At 48.1% G+C, this 20,130-nt stretch overlaps 1 protein-coding gene across 13 annotated transcripts in view; it reads left to right on the top strand.

Annotated features, from left to right (window-relative positions):
* The window catches only part of megf11 (multiple EGF-like-domains 11), a 664,461-nt gene that overhangs the window by 237,058 nt on the left and 407,273 nt on the right, over positions 1-20,130 (top strand). For all 13 annotated transcript variants that reach the window (XR_011933847.1, XR_011933846.1, XM_072470335.1 and 10 more), the window contains one exon: positions 10,032-10,124. Coding sequence is in view for 11 of the 13 variants with exons in the window: in XM_072470335.1 (XP_072326436.1) it covers positions 10,032-10,124 (93 nt within the window). In the remaining 2 variants the exon portion in view is untranslated. The remainder of the gene's footprint in view (positions 1-10,031; positions 10,125-20,130) is intronic.

Here is a 20,130-nt window from a genome sequence, read left to right as displayed (position 1 = left end):
GGTCTGCTTTCAAAGCCAGCGATTTAGCCCTGTGCTAAAACAGCCCCAGAGAAAATGGGTCACGAAGGTCGGCGGCACAGGTCGCGAAGGTCGGCCAGTGTGGGTCGCGAAGGTCGGCCGGCGTGGGTCCCGAAGGTTGGCAGTGTGGGTCGCGAAGATCGGCCGGCGTAGGTCCCGAAAGTTGGCCGGCGTGGGTCCCGAAGGTTGGCCAGTGTGGGTCGCGAAGGTCGGCCGGCGTAGGTCCCGAAAGTTGGCCGGCGTGGGTCCCGAAGGTCGGCCAGTGTGGGTCGCGAAGGTCGGCCGGCGTGGGTCCCGAAGGTTGGCCGGCGTGGGTCCCGAATGTCGGCCAGTGTGGGTCGCGAAGGTCGGCCGGCGTGGGTCGCGAAGGTCGGCCGACTTAGGTCCCGAAAGCTGGCCGGCGTGGGTCGCGAAGGTTGGCTGGCGTGGGTCGCGAAGGTTGGCCAGTGTGGGTCCCAAAAGTTGGCCGGCGTGGGTCCCGAATGTTGGCAAGTGTGGGTTGCGAAGGTCGGCCGGCGTGGGTCCCAAAAGTTGGCCGGCGTGGGTCCCGAAAGTTGGCCGGCGTGGGTCGCGAAGGTCGGCCGGCGTGGGTCGCGAAGGTTGGCCAGTGTGGGTCCCAAAAGTTGGCAAGTGTGGGTTGCGAAGGTCGGCCGGCGTGGGTCGCGAAGGTCGGCCGGCGTGGGTCCCGAAAGTTGGCCGGCGTGGGTCCCGAAAGTTGGCCGGCGTGGGTCGCGAAGGTCGGCCGGCGTGGGTCGCGAGGGTCGGCCGGCGTGTGTCGCGAAGGTCGGCCGGCGTGGGTCGCGAAGGTCGGCCGGCGTGGGTCCCGAAAGTTGGCCGGCGTGGGTCCCGAAAGTTGGCCGGCGTGGGTCGCGAAGGTTGGCCGGCGTGGGTCCCGAAAGTTGGCCGGCGTGGGTCGCGAAGGTTGGCCAGCGTGGGTCGCGAAGTTCGGCCGGCGTGGGTCACGAAGTTCGGCCGGCGTGGGTCGCGAAAGTTGGCCGGCGTGGGTCGCGAAGGTCAGCCGGCGTGGGTCGCGAAGGTCGGCCGGCGTGGGTCGCGAAGGTTGGCCGGTTGGTAAAAAAGTTTGAAAAACATTGGCCCAGGAGGTGAGTGCAGCTGCCAACTGCCTGCACAGTGCGATCCAGTACAGGAAGCGGACCAGTGATCTGATCCACTCCACCCGGATAGGTCTTCTCTCAGCTGTTCACACTATCTCACCATGGCACCATGTACTCAAACGGTTACTCTCGTCAGGGGATCTCACACATTCAGTCATGGGGTACACATATCAACAGTTACTCTCTCAACAAGGCTTTCACAGCAGCAGCAGACTGTGTGGCCATGGGGTGCAGGGCTGAACACAAATCCAGCAGGACTTACTGGGCCATTGTCTCCATAGTGACATTCCACAGTGGCTCGCGGTGCTGGAAAGGCGGAGCCACGATATCAGTCAGTACGCGGACAGACTCCTCCATCATTCACTCTGGTTTGCTTCGAGCCTCTCCAAGCCCTGCCCCACTTTCCGCTGCCTGCCTTTACATCTCCACCAGTGAGTTAACGGCCACTTCCAGAGGTTCATCATCTATCTGGGACTGAGCGAGTGACTGGTATTCGGAAACCCTCTGCGTGTTGAAGACCTGGGCTACTTCAAAAGGCCGTGGCAATATGGATCTGGCAGAGGGTGAGAACTCGCGTACACCTTTTTAAAATGTCTTCATGCACAAGATGTGTGCATCGCTGGCTAGGTCAGCATTCATTGTCCATCCTTCGTTGCCCATGAGAAAGTAGTGGTGAGCTGCCTTCTTGAACCGCCGCAGTCCATGTGGTGTAGGTACATCCACAGTGCTGTTAGGGAGGGAGTTCCAGGATTTTTGCCCCAGCGACAGTGAAGGAACGCCGATATATTTCCCAGTCAGGGGGGTGAGTGACTTGAAGGGGAACCTCCAGGTGGTGGGGTTCCCGGGTATCTGCAGTCTTTTTAGGTGGCAGTGGTTACAGGTTTGGAAGGTGGTGTTGAAGGAGCCTTGGTGTATTCCTGCAATACAGCTGGCACCTGTTCATCGGTGGTGGAGGGAGTGAATGTTTAAGGTGGCGTCTGGGGTGCCAGTCAAGCGGTCTGCTTTGTCCTGGATGGTGTCGAGCTTCCTGAGTGTTGTTGGAGCTGCACTCACCCAGGCAAGCGGAGAGTGTTCCATCACACTCCTGACTTGTGCCTTGTAGATGGTCAACAAATGTTGGGGCGTCAGGAGGTGAGTTGCTTGCGCAGAATTCCCAGCCTGTGGCCTGCTCACAGTATTTATGTGGCTGGTAATGTTTAGTTTCTGGTCAATGGTATCTTGAGGATGCTGATAGTGGGGGATTCAGTGATAGTGATGCCATTAAATGTCAAGGGGAGATGTTTGATTCTCTCTTGTTGGAGATGGTGATTGAAAGTAACATTTGTGCCGCATATTTCCCCTACCAGAACCATATACGAACACAACAAAAAGCTCAATGATCTGATTAGGCTTGGCAACACACCATCCACACAGTCTTTTTTCCTTCGGCAACCTGGGATATGAGTATAGTCTTCGCCTCTCTAAACAATCTACACTAGTTACTGTTGGCTGCTGGAATCATGAAGCATCACAAAGTTTGAATTAAAGCAACTTTCTCAGATAGTCAGGTCTCAACCTTTGTGGTGTGGGAAATGAGGCACGGATTCACTCTTCTGAATTAAGGTAAAGACTCATTGTTGATTCAGCAGTAGACATCCTGCTTTGTACCAAACATGTTACAAGGGCAGGAGTAGGCCATTCAACCCCCTAAGCATGCCCATCGTTCATTGAAATCGTGACTGAACAGGGGCGGCACGATGGCGCAGTGGTTAGCACTGCTGCCTCACCGCACCGAGGTCCCAGGCTCGATTCCGGCCCCGGGTCGCTGTCCATGTGGAGTTTGCACATGTGTTTGCGAGGGTCTCATCCCCACAACCCAAAAAGATGTGCAGGGTAGGTGGATTGGCCACGCTAAATTGCTCCTTAATTGGAAAAAAAAAAGAATTGGGTACTCTAAATTAATTTTTTTTAAATCGGGACTGAACTGCACAACCGTTTACGCACTTTAGTTTCACATCTTTTGATCACTAATATTTATTAGGCAAGAGTATAAAATAAAACCTGTCCCAGAAATACTTAATGCCGACAGTGGGTGAAAATGTTACCCTATTTCTTAATATAAATATCTCCTACTTTGAGAAGTACAAAATTGACCCCTTCCCTAAATATTGGAATTGTAACCGTTCAATTTATAATCACCACATAACCATCATAGTACAATATAGCTTAGTATCAATAGAACCTGAGAAGGTGGGAAGATCTAAGTGAAATGCTTTTAGCTCTTCATCGTGACGTTTCTCTCGATAAGAAACAGCTTAATTTAACTGGCTGGGTGACCTTGGGAAGGCTGGAATAATTCATGCTAAATGTGTTACTACTGAGCTGGCATGGTTACAGGGCACAGTGTAGGTCACTTTTATTGCTGGCTTGAATGAAACGACAAACTGATTTTAGCATCTTGCCAAGAATGCAAATATTTTCAGATCAATGATATCTGAGCACGGTTGCTCAACTGAACTAGTCAAACAAAAGCAGTGTATTAGAAAGAGTGGGACACAAAGGCCACTGTACTACAATGCCATTAATTTAAAGCAGCACCATGACAAACACTTGTTTTATCAAACTGTACCAGCAAAAGGTTACTTTTAGACCAAAGTGATGTGTTGTCTCTGGCAACACGGGTGATCTATAAATACGTGATTTCTCCTCATAACTGATGGCGAATCATTTTTGTTCCTTCATGGGATGTGCGCTTCACTGGCTCGGTCAGCATTTATTGATCATCCCTAATTGCCCTTGAGAATGTGGTGATGAGTTGTCTTCATGAGCTACTGCAGCGTAGGTACACCCACAGTGCTGTTAGGGAGCGATGCCAGGACTTTGAACAGCGACAGTTGAGGAAGGGGGACATATTTCCAAGTCAGGATGGCGAGTGACTTGGAGGGGAACCTCCAGGTGGTGCTGTTTCCAGCTATCAGCTGCTCTTGACCTTCAAGGTGGCAGAGGTCACCGGTTTGGAAGGTGCTGGCTAAGGATCTTTGGTGGGTTATGCTGTGTAGAATTATATTGTGCAGCATAGAAATGGAAGCTGGTCCCATTGGGTAATGTCACCGTGTATACAATGCTGAGTAGAGGGTCAAGGATAAATCTTTGGGGGATTTGGTAAGTGATGAAGCACAGTTAAAAAGAGGATTCGGTGCTGCCGGTTCAGTGGCTATAATCAGATAGACAAAGCCAAGTGAGTCCCATAGAATTAGACAGTAATGAAAGGTTGAAAGACATGTCAAAAGCTGCAGGGACAAGGAGGAATAATGCACCATGGTCAGAGACACAAAGGAATTTACTTTTGAATTTGGCTAGGGCCATTTTGGTGCAGCGGCAGGGGAGGAAATATGATCGAAGAGATGCAAATGGAGTTATGGGAAGGATGGGCACCAATTTGTAAAGCAACAACACGGTCAAGAAGTTTGGCGAGGAAGGGAGATGGGTAATTTGCGAAGGTGGAGTGGTTCGAAGCTGGTGTTTTGAGGAACAGGTTATGGTGGTGTAATGGTTATGTTAGTGGGATAGTAATCATGAAGCCTGGACAGAAATCCTGGGAATGTGAGTTCAAATCCTACCAAGGCAGTTTGAGAAATTGAATTCAGTTTAAACGAAAATCTGTAAATGAAAGATTGGTATTAGTAACGGTAACTGTGATATTGTTGTGTTTCATGGAAGGTTCCTACCCATCTGGTTGATATGTGACTCCAGTTCCACCATTTTAGTTAACTGAGTGGCCTGGTAAACCACTCATTTGTATCAAAGAGTGCCACATGGACTGTCGAGCTCCAAGAGGACTCTTCCACTAGGGGAGGCAATAAATGCCAGCCTTTCTAGAGACAGTCACATCCTGAGGAGGCAGTGGACGAGTGGCGTTGTCACTCAACTAGTAATCCGGAGAACCAGAGTAATGTTCCTGCTTCAAATCCGACCACAGCACATGGTGGAACTTGACTTCAATAAAAAAATCTAGAATTAAAAGTCGAATGGTGACCATGAAACCATTGTTGATTGATGTAAAAACCCATCTAGTTCATTAATGTCCTTTAGGGAAGGAAATCTGCCGTCCTAACCCGGTCTGGCCTACATGTGACTCCAGACCCACAGCAATGTGGTTGAACTGGCCCAAGGGACCACTCCGATCAAGAGCAATTAGGGATGGGCACCAAATGTTGGCCCAGCCTCGCCGCCCACATACCGTGACAGAATGAGGGGAAAACAAAAAGGGTAATTTTGGAAGGAAGTATTCGAGGGGAAGGAACTATTATCACGCCACCTAGCATTGGCGGAAGGAAATAAAGTTGATCAGTCAAATATTTGGTCATGAGTTGGGACCCATAAACAAAATGGATGGGAACCAGAGATTGGATAAAAGAGAGGATGGTTTGAAGGGAGTGAAGCAGCTTCGCAGTTGCAAGGATGGTCTCAGTTTAACGGCGCGATTTAATGGCGATGAAACAGTCCCGTGCTGAGCGCATTTAGCCGGGTGATTCCCAGTGCTGGTAGCGTCGCAAAACGACCCCGCTATTAAACGTGACTCTGCTTCATTTCGGGGCCTCGCGAGGAACATCCCACCAAGGCCGCACTTAGTCCCATTTCCTGCGCTATTGAGGGGCTGGTTTAGCACAGGGCTAAATCGCTGGCTTTGAAAGCAGACCAAGGCAGGCCAGCAGCACGGTTCATTTCCCGTACCAGCCTCCCCGAAAAGGCGCCGGATTGTGGCGACTAGGGGCTTTTCACAGTAACTTCATTGAAGCCTACTTGTGACAATAAGCGATTTCCATTTCATTTAATTTCACCCCCCAATTCCCCAACTCACTTGGCTTTGTCTATCTGATTATAGCCACTGAACCGAGTCCTCTTTTTGACTGTGCAGCATCACTTACCAAATCCCCCAAAGATTTATCCTTGACCCTCTACTCAGCATCGTATACACGGTGACATTACCCAATGGGATCAGTTTCCATTTCTATGCTGCACACCAGATACATCGATGACATTTTTTTCCTTTGGACCCACGGCGAAGAATCACTGAAACGACTACACGATGACATCAATAAGTTCCATCCAACCATCAGACTCACCATGGACTACTCTCCAAAATCGGTTGCATTCTTGGACACACTCATCTCCATCAAGGACGGTCACCTCAGCACTTCGCTTTACCGCAAACCCACGGATAACCTCACAATGCTCCACTTCTCCAGCTTCCATCCTAAACACATTAAAGAAGCCATCCCCTATGGACAAGCGCTCCGTATACACAGGATCTGCTCAGACAAGGAGGAGCGTAACAGACATCTACAGACACTGAAAGATGCCCTCGTACGAACGGGATATGACGCTCGACTGATCGATCGACAGTTCCAACGTGCCACAGCAAAAAACCCCACCGACTTCCTCAGGAGACAAACACGGGCCACAACCGACAGAATACCCTTCGTCGTCCAGTACTTCCCCGGAGCGGAGAAACTACGACATCCTCTTCGCAGCCTTCAACACATCATCGATGAAGATGAACATCTTGCCAAGGTCATCCCCACACCCCCACTACTTGCCTTCAAACAACCGCGCAACCTCAAACAAACCATTGTTTGCAGCAAACTACTCAACCTTCAGAACAGTGACCACGACACCACACAACCCTGCCATGGCAATCTCTGCAAGACGTGCCAGATCATCGACATGGGAACATAGAACATAGAACATACAGTGCAGAACGAGGCCATTCGGCCCATCGAGTCTGCATCGACCCATTTAAGCCCTCACTTCCACCCTATCCCCGTAACCCAATAACCCCTCCTAACCTTTTTGGTCACTCAGGGCAATTTAGCATGGCCAATCCACCTAACCTGCATGTCTTTGGACTGTGGGAGGAAACCGGAGCACCCGGAGGAAACCCACACGGAGAACGTGCAGACTCCACACAGTGACCCAGCAGGGAATCGAACCTGGGACCCTGATGCTGTGAAGCCACAGTGCTATCCACTTGTGCTACTGTGCTCCCATCATTGGTACCACCATTACACGTGAGAACACCACCCACCAGGTACGCGGTACATACTCATGCAACTCGGCCAACGTTGTCTACCTCATACGCTGCAGGAAAGGATGACCCGAAGCGTGGTACATTAGCGAGACCATGCAGACGCTGCGACAACGTATGAACGGACATCACACGACAATCGCCAGGCAGGAATGTTCCCTTTCAGTCGGGGAACACTTCAGCAGTCAAGGGCATTCAGCCTCTGATCTCCGGGTAAGCGTTCTCCAAGGCGGCCTTCAGGACGCGCGACAATGTAGAATCGCCGAGCAGAAACTGATAAGTTCCACACACATAAGTACAGCCTCAACCAGGACCTTGGATTCATGTTGCATCATATTCACCCCCCACCATCTGGCCTGGGCTTGCAAAATCCTACCTACTGTCCTGGCTTGAGACAATTCACACCTCTTTAACCTGGATCTGTAAAGACTTAATTACCTGCAAATGTTCACATTCAAAGTATCGTCTTGCATCTTTGACTTTGTTTATACATATGTTTCTGGAACATACCTCATCATTCATTTGGGGAAGGAGCAGTGCTCCGAAAGCTAATGATTTGAAACAAACCTGTTGGACTTTAACCTGGTGATGTAAGTACTGTGCTCGCTCCAGTCCAAAGCCGGCATCTCCACATCACCTGTAAGGGTGTCATCAAGCCCCCCGTTCTCCACCTCATAAGGGCAAGGCATCCCTGAGCCCGGTCCCCGGCACGATGCCAGCTGGGCACCACCAGTCTGGCACCCTGGCAGTGCCATCTGGGCACCATGGCAGTGCCGGGGCAATACCCAGGTGGTACTGCCATGGTGACATTGGGGGTGCCAGGGTACCACCCTGCCCAGAGCACAACCAACAGGAGCTCCCAATCACTTTGGAGACTCCCCCAATTGCTGGTACATCTAGACCACACCTGGACCAGGTTGGCGGAGAGCCGTGCTAAACAGCGCTTGCTTGGGGTCTCCCAGGCGAGGGGGTTAGATCCCACGCCTTGGGTAACTCTGGCAAGAGCATATTCAAGCGAGCCTGGCTACACACTTGAATATGCAAATTTGGGCCCTGCCCATTGTGGGCGGGATCCAGATAGCGATGTCTCACGAGATCCAGTTAGATCTTGCGAGGTGTAATGAGCTGGGTAAATCTCGTGAGAGGCACGGGGTTTGATCTTGCCCTAAGTGTCAAACTAATCCATCAGCTCCTCGAATTTGTTGCGTTACAGAGGTGAGGGTGGATGAATCAGAGGTTTAAGGAAACATGTATATAGCTAAGTGATATGAGGCAGCTCGCAATGTGTTCGAAAGTGAAATGAGACCGTGTTCATTAATTGCTTGAACTTCATCTCGGTGATGCCTGTCAACATCCAAACTGCCTGGACTGTGTTAGATCTAAAGTACAAACTTTCACAGCCACTGTACAACACAAAGGATGTGTTTGGGGAGATCAGTGCTTCTTGATGCTAGCATAGAAAAAAATACAGGTTTCTCATGGTAAATTTCAACCCAAGCATTGCAATTTATCAATTACCCCACAGGCTTGTCGGGCTCAAATGGGGGCACTGTGTTGGGAACAAATTTGTGTCTTCCCCAAAGGACCAATCAATTAATGCCCAGGGGATGGACTTGTTCACCAATTGAGGATGATGGGTGATCTGTTGGATATGGGGGGCGGGGTGGGGGGGGGGGCGGTACTGCCCCTTCCACCTTTAGACAAATGACGGGTGGAGCTGGGGAAATGCCTACCTTCTTCCTCCCTGCCCATTGAGGGCTAAAATTCCTCCCCCAGGAGTCAATGTACAGTCAGCGTCCTGGATTCTGCATTAAAACAAGCTGTCGAAAAATAGTAGAAAGTGAGGTGGACTAATGACATCTCAGCTGAGGTCAATTCAGCTCTCTGGATTCACACTCTCCTCCCATCCACTTGACCCAATCATGTCACTACCACATCCCATTAGAATGACGGGTGAAATTCTCCGGAAACAGCGCGATGTCCGCCGACTGGCGCCCAAAACGGCGCAAATCAGTCGGGCATCGCGCCGCCCCAAAGGTGCGGAATGCTCCGCATCTTTGGGGGCCGAGAACTAACCTTAAGGGGCTAGGCCATCGCTGGACGAATTTCCGCCCCGCCAGCTGGCGGAAAAGGCCTTTGGTGCCCCACCAGCTGGCGCGGAAATGACATCTCCGGGCGGCGCATGCGCGGGAGCGTCAGCGGCCGCTCACGGCATCCCCGCGCATGCGCAGTGGAGGGAGTCTCTTCCGCCTCCGCCATGGTGGAGACCGTGGCGAAGGCGGAAGGGAAAGAGTGCCCCCACGGCACAGGCCCGCCCGCGGATCGGTGGGCCCCGATCGCAGGCCAGGCCACCGTGAGGGCACCCCCCCGGGACCAGATCGCCCCGCGCCCCCCCCCAGGACCCCGGAGCCCGACCGCGCCGCCTTGTCCCGCCGGTAAGGTAGGTGGTTTAATCTACGCCGGCGGGACAGGCATTTTAGCGGCGGGACTTCGGCCCATCCGGGCCAGAGAATCGCGGGGGGGGGCCGCCAACCGGCGCGCCGCGATTCCCGCCCCCGCCGAATATCCGGCAGTGGAGAATTCGGCAACCGGCGGGGGCGGGATTCACGCCAGCCCCCGGCGATTCTCCGACCTGGCGGGGGGTCGGACAATCTCGCCCCACATGTCTAACCCAAAAACAGAAATTCGCTTGAAAAGGTTCAATTGTAGCTTTTTGTGCAACTCTTAATTTTTAAAAAGGTCGCATATGGTAAGAGACCCTGACTATTTGATGTGGCTAAGATATTAGTTGGTTGCATGTCAATATTAACACATTATTTATCTACCTATAGCACAGTGCACAGAAGAATGCATGCACGGGAGGTGTGTCTCTCCAGATACCTGTCAGTGTGAACCTGGTTGGGGAGGAACGGATTGCTCCAGCGGTGAGTCAGGACAATGATTAACTTCTACATACATATTGTTTCAATCTAGCAGTATTGTTGGTATAATCGCAGTGACTGCACAGGACTTACTACATCAAACAAAGCATCATTATTTTTCAAAGCTTTCTGTATGTTTACTTGCTTTCACTTTTTCACTAAAAGAATGAGACTAAATGCTGCCATGCCCTCAGCACACTAATGCCCTGCATTCTAGGTCTTAAACGCAGTGGATGCATTAGCTGTGATCTTCCAAAATGACACTGATTCTGGCAGGGTTCCAGCGGATTGGAAAACCGCGAATGGAACACCTCCTGTTCAAGAAAGCAGGGAGACAGCAAACAGGAAACTAACGAGCAGTTAGATTAACATCAGTCATTGGGAAATGCTGCAACCCTTTAGTAAGGAAGTAATAACAGGACATTTAGAATATCTCTAAATACAATCAGTGTCAGCATGGTTTTATCATATTTAACAAATTTATCAGAGTTCTTTGAGGATGTAACAAGCAGGGCAGATAAAAGGGAGCCGGTAGGAGTAAAGAATTTGGACATCCAAAGCATTAGATAAGGTGCCACTTAAAAGGTTACACACAGGGTAAGAGCTTAGAATATTGGGTGTAATATATTAGCATGGATAATAATTATTAGTGTCACAAGTAGGCTTACATTAACACTGCGATGAAGTTACTGTGAAAAGCCCTTGTCGCCACATTCCGGCGCCTGTTCGGGTACACGGAGGGAGAATTCAGAATGTCCAATTCACCTAACAGCACTTCTTTCGGGACTTGTGGGAGGAAACCGGAGCATCCGGAGGAAACCCACACAGACACGGGGAGAAGGTGCAGACTCCGCACAGACAGTGACCCAAGCTGGAATTGAACCTGGGACCCTGGCGTTGTGAAGCAACAGTGCTAACCACTGTGCTACCGTGACGCCTTGGTTGGCTAATGAGCAGGAAGCATCTGGATTATAAGGTTGCTTGTGGAGTGGCACAGGAATCAGTGCTGCATCTCAGCTGTTTACCATCTATATTAATGACGTGAATGGAGAGACCAAGTGTATTGTGGACAAATTTGTTGATGATACAAAGATGGGTGGGAAAACAAGTAGCAAGGACACACAAAGAGGTTAAGTGAGTAGTAGAAAATTGGCAGATAGAGTTCAACATGGGAAACTATGAATCATAGAGAAGAATGGAGAGCAGAATTTTATTTAAGTGCAGAGAGGCTGCAGAATACTGCGACACATAGGGATCGACACGCCATCATGCATGAATTACAAAACGTTAGCATTCCGGTACAGCAACTACCTCACGGACTACAGCGGTTCCAGAAGGCAGCTCACCACCACCTTTTCAAGGGCTACTAGGGACGGGCAATGAATGCTGGTTTAGCCGGCAACGCCCACATCCTGTAAATGAATTTTTAAAAAGTAATTAGGAAGTAAAATTGAATGTTAGCTTTTATTGCAAGTGATGTGGAGATGCCGGCGTTGGACTGGGGTGGGCACAGTAAGAGGTCTTACAACACCAGGTTAAAGTCCAACAGGTTTGTTTCAAATCACTAGCTTTCGGAGCACTGCTCCTTCCTCAGGTAATGGAAGGAGCAGCGCTCCGAAAGCTAGTGATTTGAAACAAACCTGTTGGACTTTAACCTGGTGTTGTAAGACTTCTTACTTTATTGCAAGTGCTATGGAAGATAAATGTAAGGAAGTCCTGCGACCACTGTACAAGGCTTTGGTGAGGGATCACTGAGAGTACTGTGCACAGTTTTGGTCTCCTTACTTTTTTAAATATAAATTTAGAGTGCCCTATTCATTGTTTCCATTTAAGGGGCAATTTAGCGTGGCCAATTCACCTAGCCTGCACTTCTTTTGGGTTGTGGGGACGAAACCCACGCAAACACGGAGAGTGGCCCAGAGCCGTGATCGAACCTGGGACCCCGGCGCCGTGAGGCAGCAGCGCTAACCACTGTTGGTCTCCTTACTAAGAGAGGAAGATACTTGCACAGGAAGCAGTTTAGACAAGGTTCACTAGGTTGATTCCAGGGATGAAGGGGTTATCTTATGAGGTTTTGTAAGTTGGGCCTATTTAGAAGAATGTGAGGTGATCTTATTGAAACACATAAGATTCTGAGGGGGCTTTTCAGGGTGGATGCTGAGAAAATGTTTATTGTCATGTATGAATCTAGGGCAGGGGGCACAGCTTGAAAATAAGGGGCTTCCCATTTCAGACTGAGATGAGGAGGAACTCCTTCTCGTGGAGAGTTATTAGTCTGTGCTCTCCTCCAGAGAACAGTGGCATTTCAGTCGCTGAATATATTCAAGGCTGAGTTAGATAGATTTCTGATCTACATCAGAATCAAGAGTTATGGGACTAGGACAGGAAAATGGAGTTAAGGCTTCTGGCCTCAAGGTGACTTTCAGTCTCCCTCTTTAGGGGCAAAAATTGCTTCTCTTTGCTGCCAACTCTTTTATCAGGGTAGAAATTGTTGCCACGGATATCAATCATAGAATCCCTACAATGCTGAAGGATGCCATTCGGCCCATCGAGTCAGCACCGACCCTTCGCATGACCACACCACCCAGGCCCAATCCTCCGTCCTAATCCTACAACCCCACCAAGCGCTGTGAAGCAACGGTGCTAACCACTGTGCTACCTTGCCACCCAAGCAGTGCTGCTGTGAGCTCCAGGACCTCTGATGAACAACCCATACAGAAATGTAACATTGAATGACAAAGCAAGTGAGATGGTGAGGACCAAGCATTAAAGGTGAGCGAAAATGGTGGGTCACGAAGGCTGGCCGGTTGGTAAAAATGGGTCTCCAGAAAAAAGTTTGGCGAACACTGTTTTAGGACACGAGAAATGGATGGAAAGGACAGGCTTCCACATTAAATGAATGATGAAAGGTCAAATTGAAATTGCAATGGTATCTAATTACCTTGGGAGAAGGATGCAGTAAAATCAGCGCAAAGAATTTATGCATGAAAGGAAAAAACTAAGTTGGAAATGCTGTCAGTACATAACAGGCTATGTGATAAGTTAATTGATTAACACGTCTCAATAATTAGCTAACAATTTGTTGGAATGAATTTAATGTGAAGTAATAGGTGCTGATGGGGCAGTAATGGCCTCTAAAGAGGTAGGATATTGCTCCATTAGTGCGGCACTCCTCTTGCTCCATGTTTACAGGGACACATGCAGGGTGGCCAAAGTGTCTGCCTGTTTCAGGCAGTGGGTCCTCTTTAGTACCCAATTCATGGTCTTTTGGGTGGAACTGGCTGGACTGTGTGGCTTGATCTCTGCCCTCGACCATCATGATGGAGCTGAAGATTATCTCTGTGGGGCTCGGAGGAGCAGACGTTAACCCACGTGCTGCACACAACAACTTGGATTGATCCCTCCCTGGGCTCCTCCACCTCGAGGATTGTGATACCTCACGCTCAGAATTACTTAGCTGCTGAGTAGGCAACATCCCAGCCCACAATTTCATATTGATCTGCGTCTATCGGGTTCCTGCTGAATCAGGACAGGCAGCTCATCAATTCTATTAAAATTACATCAGGTCCCTTCATGCCAGAAGGGACAGGCATCTAAACCAAACTTCCATATCGTGGCGTTGAGGTAAGTACTGGAATTTTTAATCCCCCTGCTCTCTGGGATCTCCTTTGTGGCCTTCCCCACCAAAACTATTGGGCCTGCTTCAACCATCTGCCAGCACTATTTTGTGATCAGCTATGAGCCGGTGTACATTCCCTTGGTGCTGGAGAAGTTTCTAGTGAGTCTGAAATCCGAAATGAATTATGTGGGACAATCAAATTCCCAGGTGAGATCTCTATTTCGAACGCCATTTAACTCATCCAAGCTGCGCAGCCCACTACCTCCCCCAGAGGGTTTTAATGTCGACAACATCCATGTTAGTGGATGAAATGGTCATGTGTTGTCATATGTGATATCATGTATCCAATGAAAGGCAGGACCAACTCTGACATTTGTTGAACCTTGTGCTCAGTTGGGCCTTCTCGTTTAGAATTAATGGCCCAGGTAGGATTTACTTTAATATGTGGTGATGCCGGCGTTGGACTGGGGTGGGCACAGTAAGAAGTCTTACAACACCAGGTTAAAGTCCAACGGTTTGTTTCAAATCACTAGCTTTCGGAGTGAGGAAGTGCTCCTTCCTCAGGTGAATGAAGAGGGAGGTTCCAGAAACACATATATAGACAAAGTCAAAGATGCAAGACGATACTTTGAATGCGAGTATTTGCAGTGAGCATTTGCAGGTAATAAAGTCTTTACACTTAATTACTAAAGACTTAATTACCTGCAAATGTTCGCATTCAAAGTATCGTCTTGCATCTTTGAATCTGTCTATATATATGTTTCTGGAACATACCTCTTCATTCATCTGAGGAAGGAGCAGTGCTCCGAAAGCTAGTGTTTGAAACAAACATGTTGGACTTTAACCTGGTGTTGCAAGACTTCTTACTTTAATTTGTGAGATTAAACATTTCACACAATTTTCACATGATCATTTTTATTTCAATTAGATTTATTTTGTCTTATTGTGAATGTATATGTATCAATGATTTAAAAACAAATTCTTTCCATTAAGATTTTAAATGTGTATGTCCATTGGAGAATATATGTGTGTATTAGGGAAGATATCTATCTGTGTGTGTGTTTGTAACTTCCTCCAGCCCTACAACCCTCTGAGATATCTGCACTTCTCTAATTCTGGCCCAACGCTCATCAGGCTGACACTGCCAGGGTACCACCCTTCCAGAGGGCATGCAGCTGGTGGCCTCCAAAGCCCAGGGAGACCCCCTTGAGTGCTGTTCTGGCTGGTCCCTGTTTGTGGGGACCAGTTTTCTTTTCAAAAAATATACTTTATTCATAAAATCTATCATAAACATTACAGAACAGTTCGAATTGTCTTGACTGTACATTTCCATCAGAGTTACACATTCCCTTGACTTTCTTCCATTCAATTTTGATAACATTACACACATATCGCTCTTTACGTTACTATTCCTTCTTAAACATTTACATGGTCATGTTTCTTTTGTACATTGGAGTGTTAATGACCCAGACCGAGGGGGGTTTACACTGTTACCCGCCCCTCAGTGTACCTTTGCTGGAGAGACCTTACACAGTGGTCTTTCCTCATTGCGCCTAGGCGGCCGCAGCCCCAAGCTTGAGTGCGTCCCTCAGCACGTAGTCCTGGACCTTGGAATGTGCCAGTCTGCAACACTCGGTCGAGGACAGCTCTTTGCACTGGAAGATTAGCAAGTTTCGGGCAGACCAAAGAGCGTCTTTCACCGAGTTGATGACCTTCCAGCAGCAGTTGATGTTTGGCTCGGTGTGTGTCCCTGGAAACAGTCCATAGAGCACAGAGTCTTGTGTCACAGAGGACCAGTGCTGAACAGCACTCGCCCGAGGTCTCTGAGGCGAAGGGGATGAATCCCAAAGTCTCAGGTACCTCGGCAATCTGCACATTTAAGTGAGACTTACTGTCTCGCTCTAATATGCAGATTGGCCAAAATGTGATCCCGCCCACGATGGGCAGGATTGACATCGCAACGTCTCGCGAGGTCGCATTGGAACTCGCGAGGGGTTGCAAGCCGGGTAGATCCCAGGAACGGGGTCTCCTGGCTTTTATCGGCCACCTTGCACCATGGCGAGCTGCTTTTCGGGCACACGTGGCCATTCGATCGCGCCCTTGATCTCTAAACCCCTCCTCCTCTCTACCTCACTCTCCTCTGTTAAGATATTTCTTAGAACCTACTTCGTTCATCAAGTTGTTGACCAATTGCCCTAATATATCCTGTATGTGACAGATCAATATCTTGTCTGATAATGCCCCCGTAAAACACAGTGGGACGTTTTCTATGCTAAAGGCACTACATTTATGTAAGTAGTCACTGGGAAACGTGTGCCCCCCCCCAATAAACTGTACTGTTATTTAGGTTGTTGCCGTGTGCTTTTTTACCATTTTAATTTTGTAAGGAATTGTGTTGCACCATCAGAGGTGCAGTGGGGCAGAAATTGCACCTGCCGCTTGATCTGTTAGTAACCCCATGGCAAGTCCTGGGGGTATTTCTGTAATCGGGTAGAGGTGCCTGAGCCCAGACGCTTCCAGTCCCGAGAGGCGACAGGGGCGAAACTGTGCTGAAAAATCAGCTGGGACAAAACCTTTAACTTCAATGAACCACAATAGAAGGGCGGGCCTATAATCCGTTCCAGTTGGGCTCTTTAGCGTGGACCTCACACCCAGTACAGATGGAAGCTAGTTAAGTTCCCAAGGAGGTGTAGCCTGGAAAGGGTTCCAAACACATTCTCAAGCTGCTGCACAATCTATATGCTCACCTCCTTCTCAAGTCAGTGGGGGAAAGAATTGGCCAGTGATTGAAACAGGCTGGAGATTTGCAATTAACAGTTTTGTGCTGATGTCCAAGACCAGTTCAACCATCTACCCCCCCCCCCCTCAAAAACCCTCCCCAAGTAATCTGTTCAACAATGAGACTTCCGGAAGGTTACAGTGTTGTGTTCTGCTTCTTCACGTGGCATAAGCTGCTTCCTTGATGTATACTCTGACAAAGGAAGGTTCAGACTTGGAGATAGCTTTAACACATTTATTGAACAGTTAACAATTCTCCTACATGAGTTCGACTCTCCTGCTGATCTAGCTATAGTAACTCAATCTAACTAACCAGTCTGCTCTAATCCATGCGGTGGATGTGATGCTTCCTGATCTGCCCCTGTCTCTCTGAGTATCACCTGTGGAAAGAGAAAGAGTATGTGTGCCCTGTCCTTTTATATGGGTTCCCCCTTGTGGTAGTGTCATCTCTGGGTGTGTCTTGACTGCCCATTGGTCGTGTCCTATCTTACTGACCTATTGGTTGAATGTCTGTGTGTCATGATGTCTCTGGTGCTCCCTCTAGTGTTTACCTAGTTGCAGTGTACCTACATTAACCCCTTGTGTATTTACAGTGATACATATCACCACATACAGCACAATAGCAATAAAGTGACAACGTGCCTGCAATCCAATGTAAGAGTCTTGTTTTTCACTTTCAATGATACTGCTTCAAACAGCATAAAAACATGCTTGTTTATTAGAACAAGTAATTAGAGAGAAGAATCATTAACAAGTCTCATTAGTTCCTGTTATAGTACATGAAAGTCAGTTTTTATTTTCTAACACAGTACAAGATGGCACGAAGTTCAACTTCTTCAGATGATTTTATGTGAAAGAGAGGGCATTTATTAATTCACGTTATCTGCTCTACAAGTCTGCAAACAAGATCAATTTGCCTGTTACCCCTCTCTTCCTTATGCCTTTACCTTCTGTAGCTAATTCCATTTGCCCTTCCTAGAATGCTTCCTGCAGTAAAACTCTATCTTCCCACATTCCTGTTTCTCAGGGGCAGGTTAGTCATTTAGATATTAAAATAAGGGCGAGTTTTTCAGAATTAGCCACCATTATAAACTTTACCCTATCTGGCCGGGTTTCCCGGGTCATGTTATTCCCAACTGCAGAATTACTCCCTCCTATCCCATCTCCAAAATCAGAGTAGGGCCATTGATTTCTGATGGATTTGCTGTAGCAGTTGTAACTAATTCTCTACAAATCAAACTGTGCCAAAACAAAAGTCCTGTTACAAAGGTCTCTTATCAGCTTAGTTCCCATTCCTTTCTCTTATATACAATTCATTATTTTCCATTTACTCCTCTTCAATTTTAAATGGGCCATGGTGTAAATCTTGCTAGGATGAAACATCTCACGGCTTCTCCCATTAGTTACCGATGTCTCTTTGTCCACTTCAGCGCAAATATAATTTGCGGTATAACGTGAAAACTTCAGCCTAAAACGTTAACCCTTATTTCTTTCCACCGATGCTGCCTGGCTTGCTGGGTTTTCCTTGCATTTTTTTAAATTTCAGATTTCAAGCATCTGCAGCATTTTGCTTTTGTCCATTTCCTTGAACCCGCGAGGTTTAAGGATTGACAAAGAGGAACAACCGAGAACGAGGGTGGATCAGAGACACAAAGAGAACTTGGGGGGAACAAGAAGGAAAAGTTTTTGTTAAAGTTTTAAAATCTGAAATAAGTTACTGCCTGCAGGAATGTGACTTACTGGTTTAGGGGTACAGGGGTGCGGGGGAAAAGGCAGCAGACTGGCATTGAGCCACAATGCTCGTTTGGAAGGTCAGTGCGAACACAATGAGCTGAGTGGTCTCCTAATAATAATAATCTTTATTAGCGTCACAAGTGGGCTTACATTAACACTGCAATTACGTTACTGTGAAAATCACCGAGTCGCCACATTTTGGCGCCTGTTCGGGTACACCGAGGGAGAATTCAGAATGTCCAATTCACCTAACAAGCACATCTTTCGGACTTGCGGGAGGAAACCGGAGCGCCTGGAGGAAAACCACGCAGACACGGGGAGAGCGTGCAGACTCCGCACAGGCAGTGACCCAAGCCGCGAATCGAACCCGGGTCCCTGGCGTTGTAAAGCAACAGTGCTAACCACTGTGCTACCGTACCTTCCACGCTGTAACAATTCTGTGATTCCGTGACTTGCAATCTTAAGCCTTTTCTATGAAATGAAAACAACTACAGGTACCTTGAACTTCTATATTCCTTATCTACATTGAAAATTTCTTAATAATTGAAACCTGATAACAGCCCCAGAAAAACTTATTTTTAAAGAGCTTCTTAACCACATATATGACAGAGGATCAGTGTGCCAGATTTAGTGATCTAAGGAAGTTACTCTTTATCTCCCCCCACCCCACCCCTCTTCCTCCTGCACAACCCCTCTTTCCCACAAACAGATCTGACTGATATTCTTTGTTTCTATTTGGTGTTTGGTGACTTTCCCTCATCATTTATTTATGTTGACAGATCTCATTAACCTGACGTGATGTAATGAATATGTCGCTGTGATTGTGTGCCCGAGGCAAACTTGATTCTAACTTTTTGTTGCTGATGCAATTTGTGAAGTACTCTCAATAATGTCTCGGGGTGTGACCAGATATCATGAAGCTATGTTTTTGTGCTGTAATAATGATTCCAAGCGTGAAGATCTTTGAAAGTGTAAATGTGCCATTGTTAATTCTGGAGCATGCAAGAGGCACGTTTTCTGCTCACTCTCGCTGATTGTTTAAAAACTGGGATGGGTTTAGAAAATTGTCAAGCGTCCCCACCTGCTCCTGTGTCCCCCAACCCTTTCCAACTATCCAAACTTAGTGGTGGACAGATCTGCTGATTTATACTTAAGGTGGCGATGTTCTTTAGAATTCGAAAAGAAACATGTTCAAGGAGCAGACGATTTGAAGAAGATAAGAGAAAATAAATACAAAAAACAATTACAGCACAGGAAAAAGGCCCTTCGGCCCTCCAAGCCTGCGCCGATCACGTGTCCTATCTAGACCAACCACCTGTATCCTTCTATACCCCATCTGTTCATGTGCCTATCTAGATAAGTCTTAAAGGTCGCTAACATATCTACCTCAACCACCTCACCTGGTAGTGTATTCCAGGCCACCACCACCCTCTGTGTAAAAAAACTTCCCCCACACATCTCCACTGAACCTATCCCTCCTCACCTTGAACTTGTGCCCCCTTGTAATTGTCATTTCCGCCCTGGGAAAAAGCCTCCAACTATTCACCCTATCTATACCCCTCATAATTTTATAAACTTCAATCAGGCCGCCCCTCAGCCTCCGTCTCCCTAGGGAGAACAATCCCAGTTTATTCATCTCTCCTCATAGCTAATACCCTCCATACCAGGCAACATCCTGGTAAACCTTTTCTGTACTCTCTCCAAAGCCTCCACGTCCTTCTGGTAGTGCGGTGACCAGAATTGGACACAGTATTCCAAATGTGGCCGAACCAACGTTCCATATAACTGTAACATAATTTGCGAGCTTTTATACTCGATACCCCGTCCTATGAAGGCAAGCATGCCATATGCTTTCTTTACCACCATTTCCACCTGTGC

The sequence above is a fragment of the Scyliorhinus torazame genome, chromosome 12, assembly GCF_047496885.1.
Source record: "Scyliorhinus torazame isolate Kashiwa2021f chromosome 12, sScyTor2.1, whole genome shotgun sequence".
NCBI classification, from domain to species: domain Eukaryota; kingdom Metazoa; phylum Chordata; class Chondrichthyes; order Carcharhiniformes; family Scyliorhinidae; genus Scyliorhinus; species Scyliorhinus torazame.
Note: the sequence above shows the minus strand (reverse complement) of the source record. Positions and strands in the feature narration are given on the sequence as shown.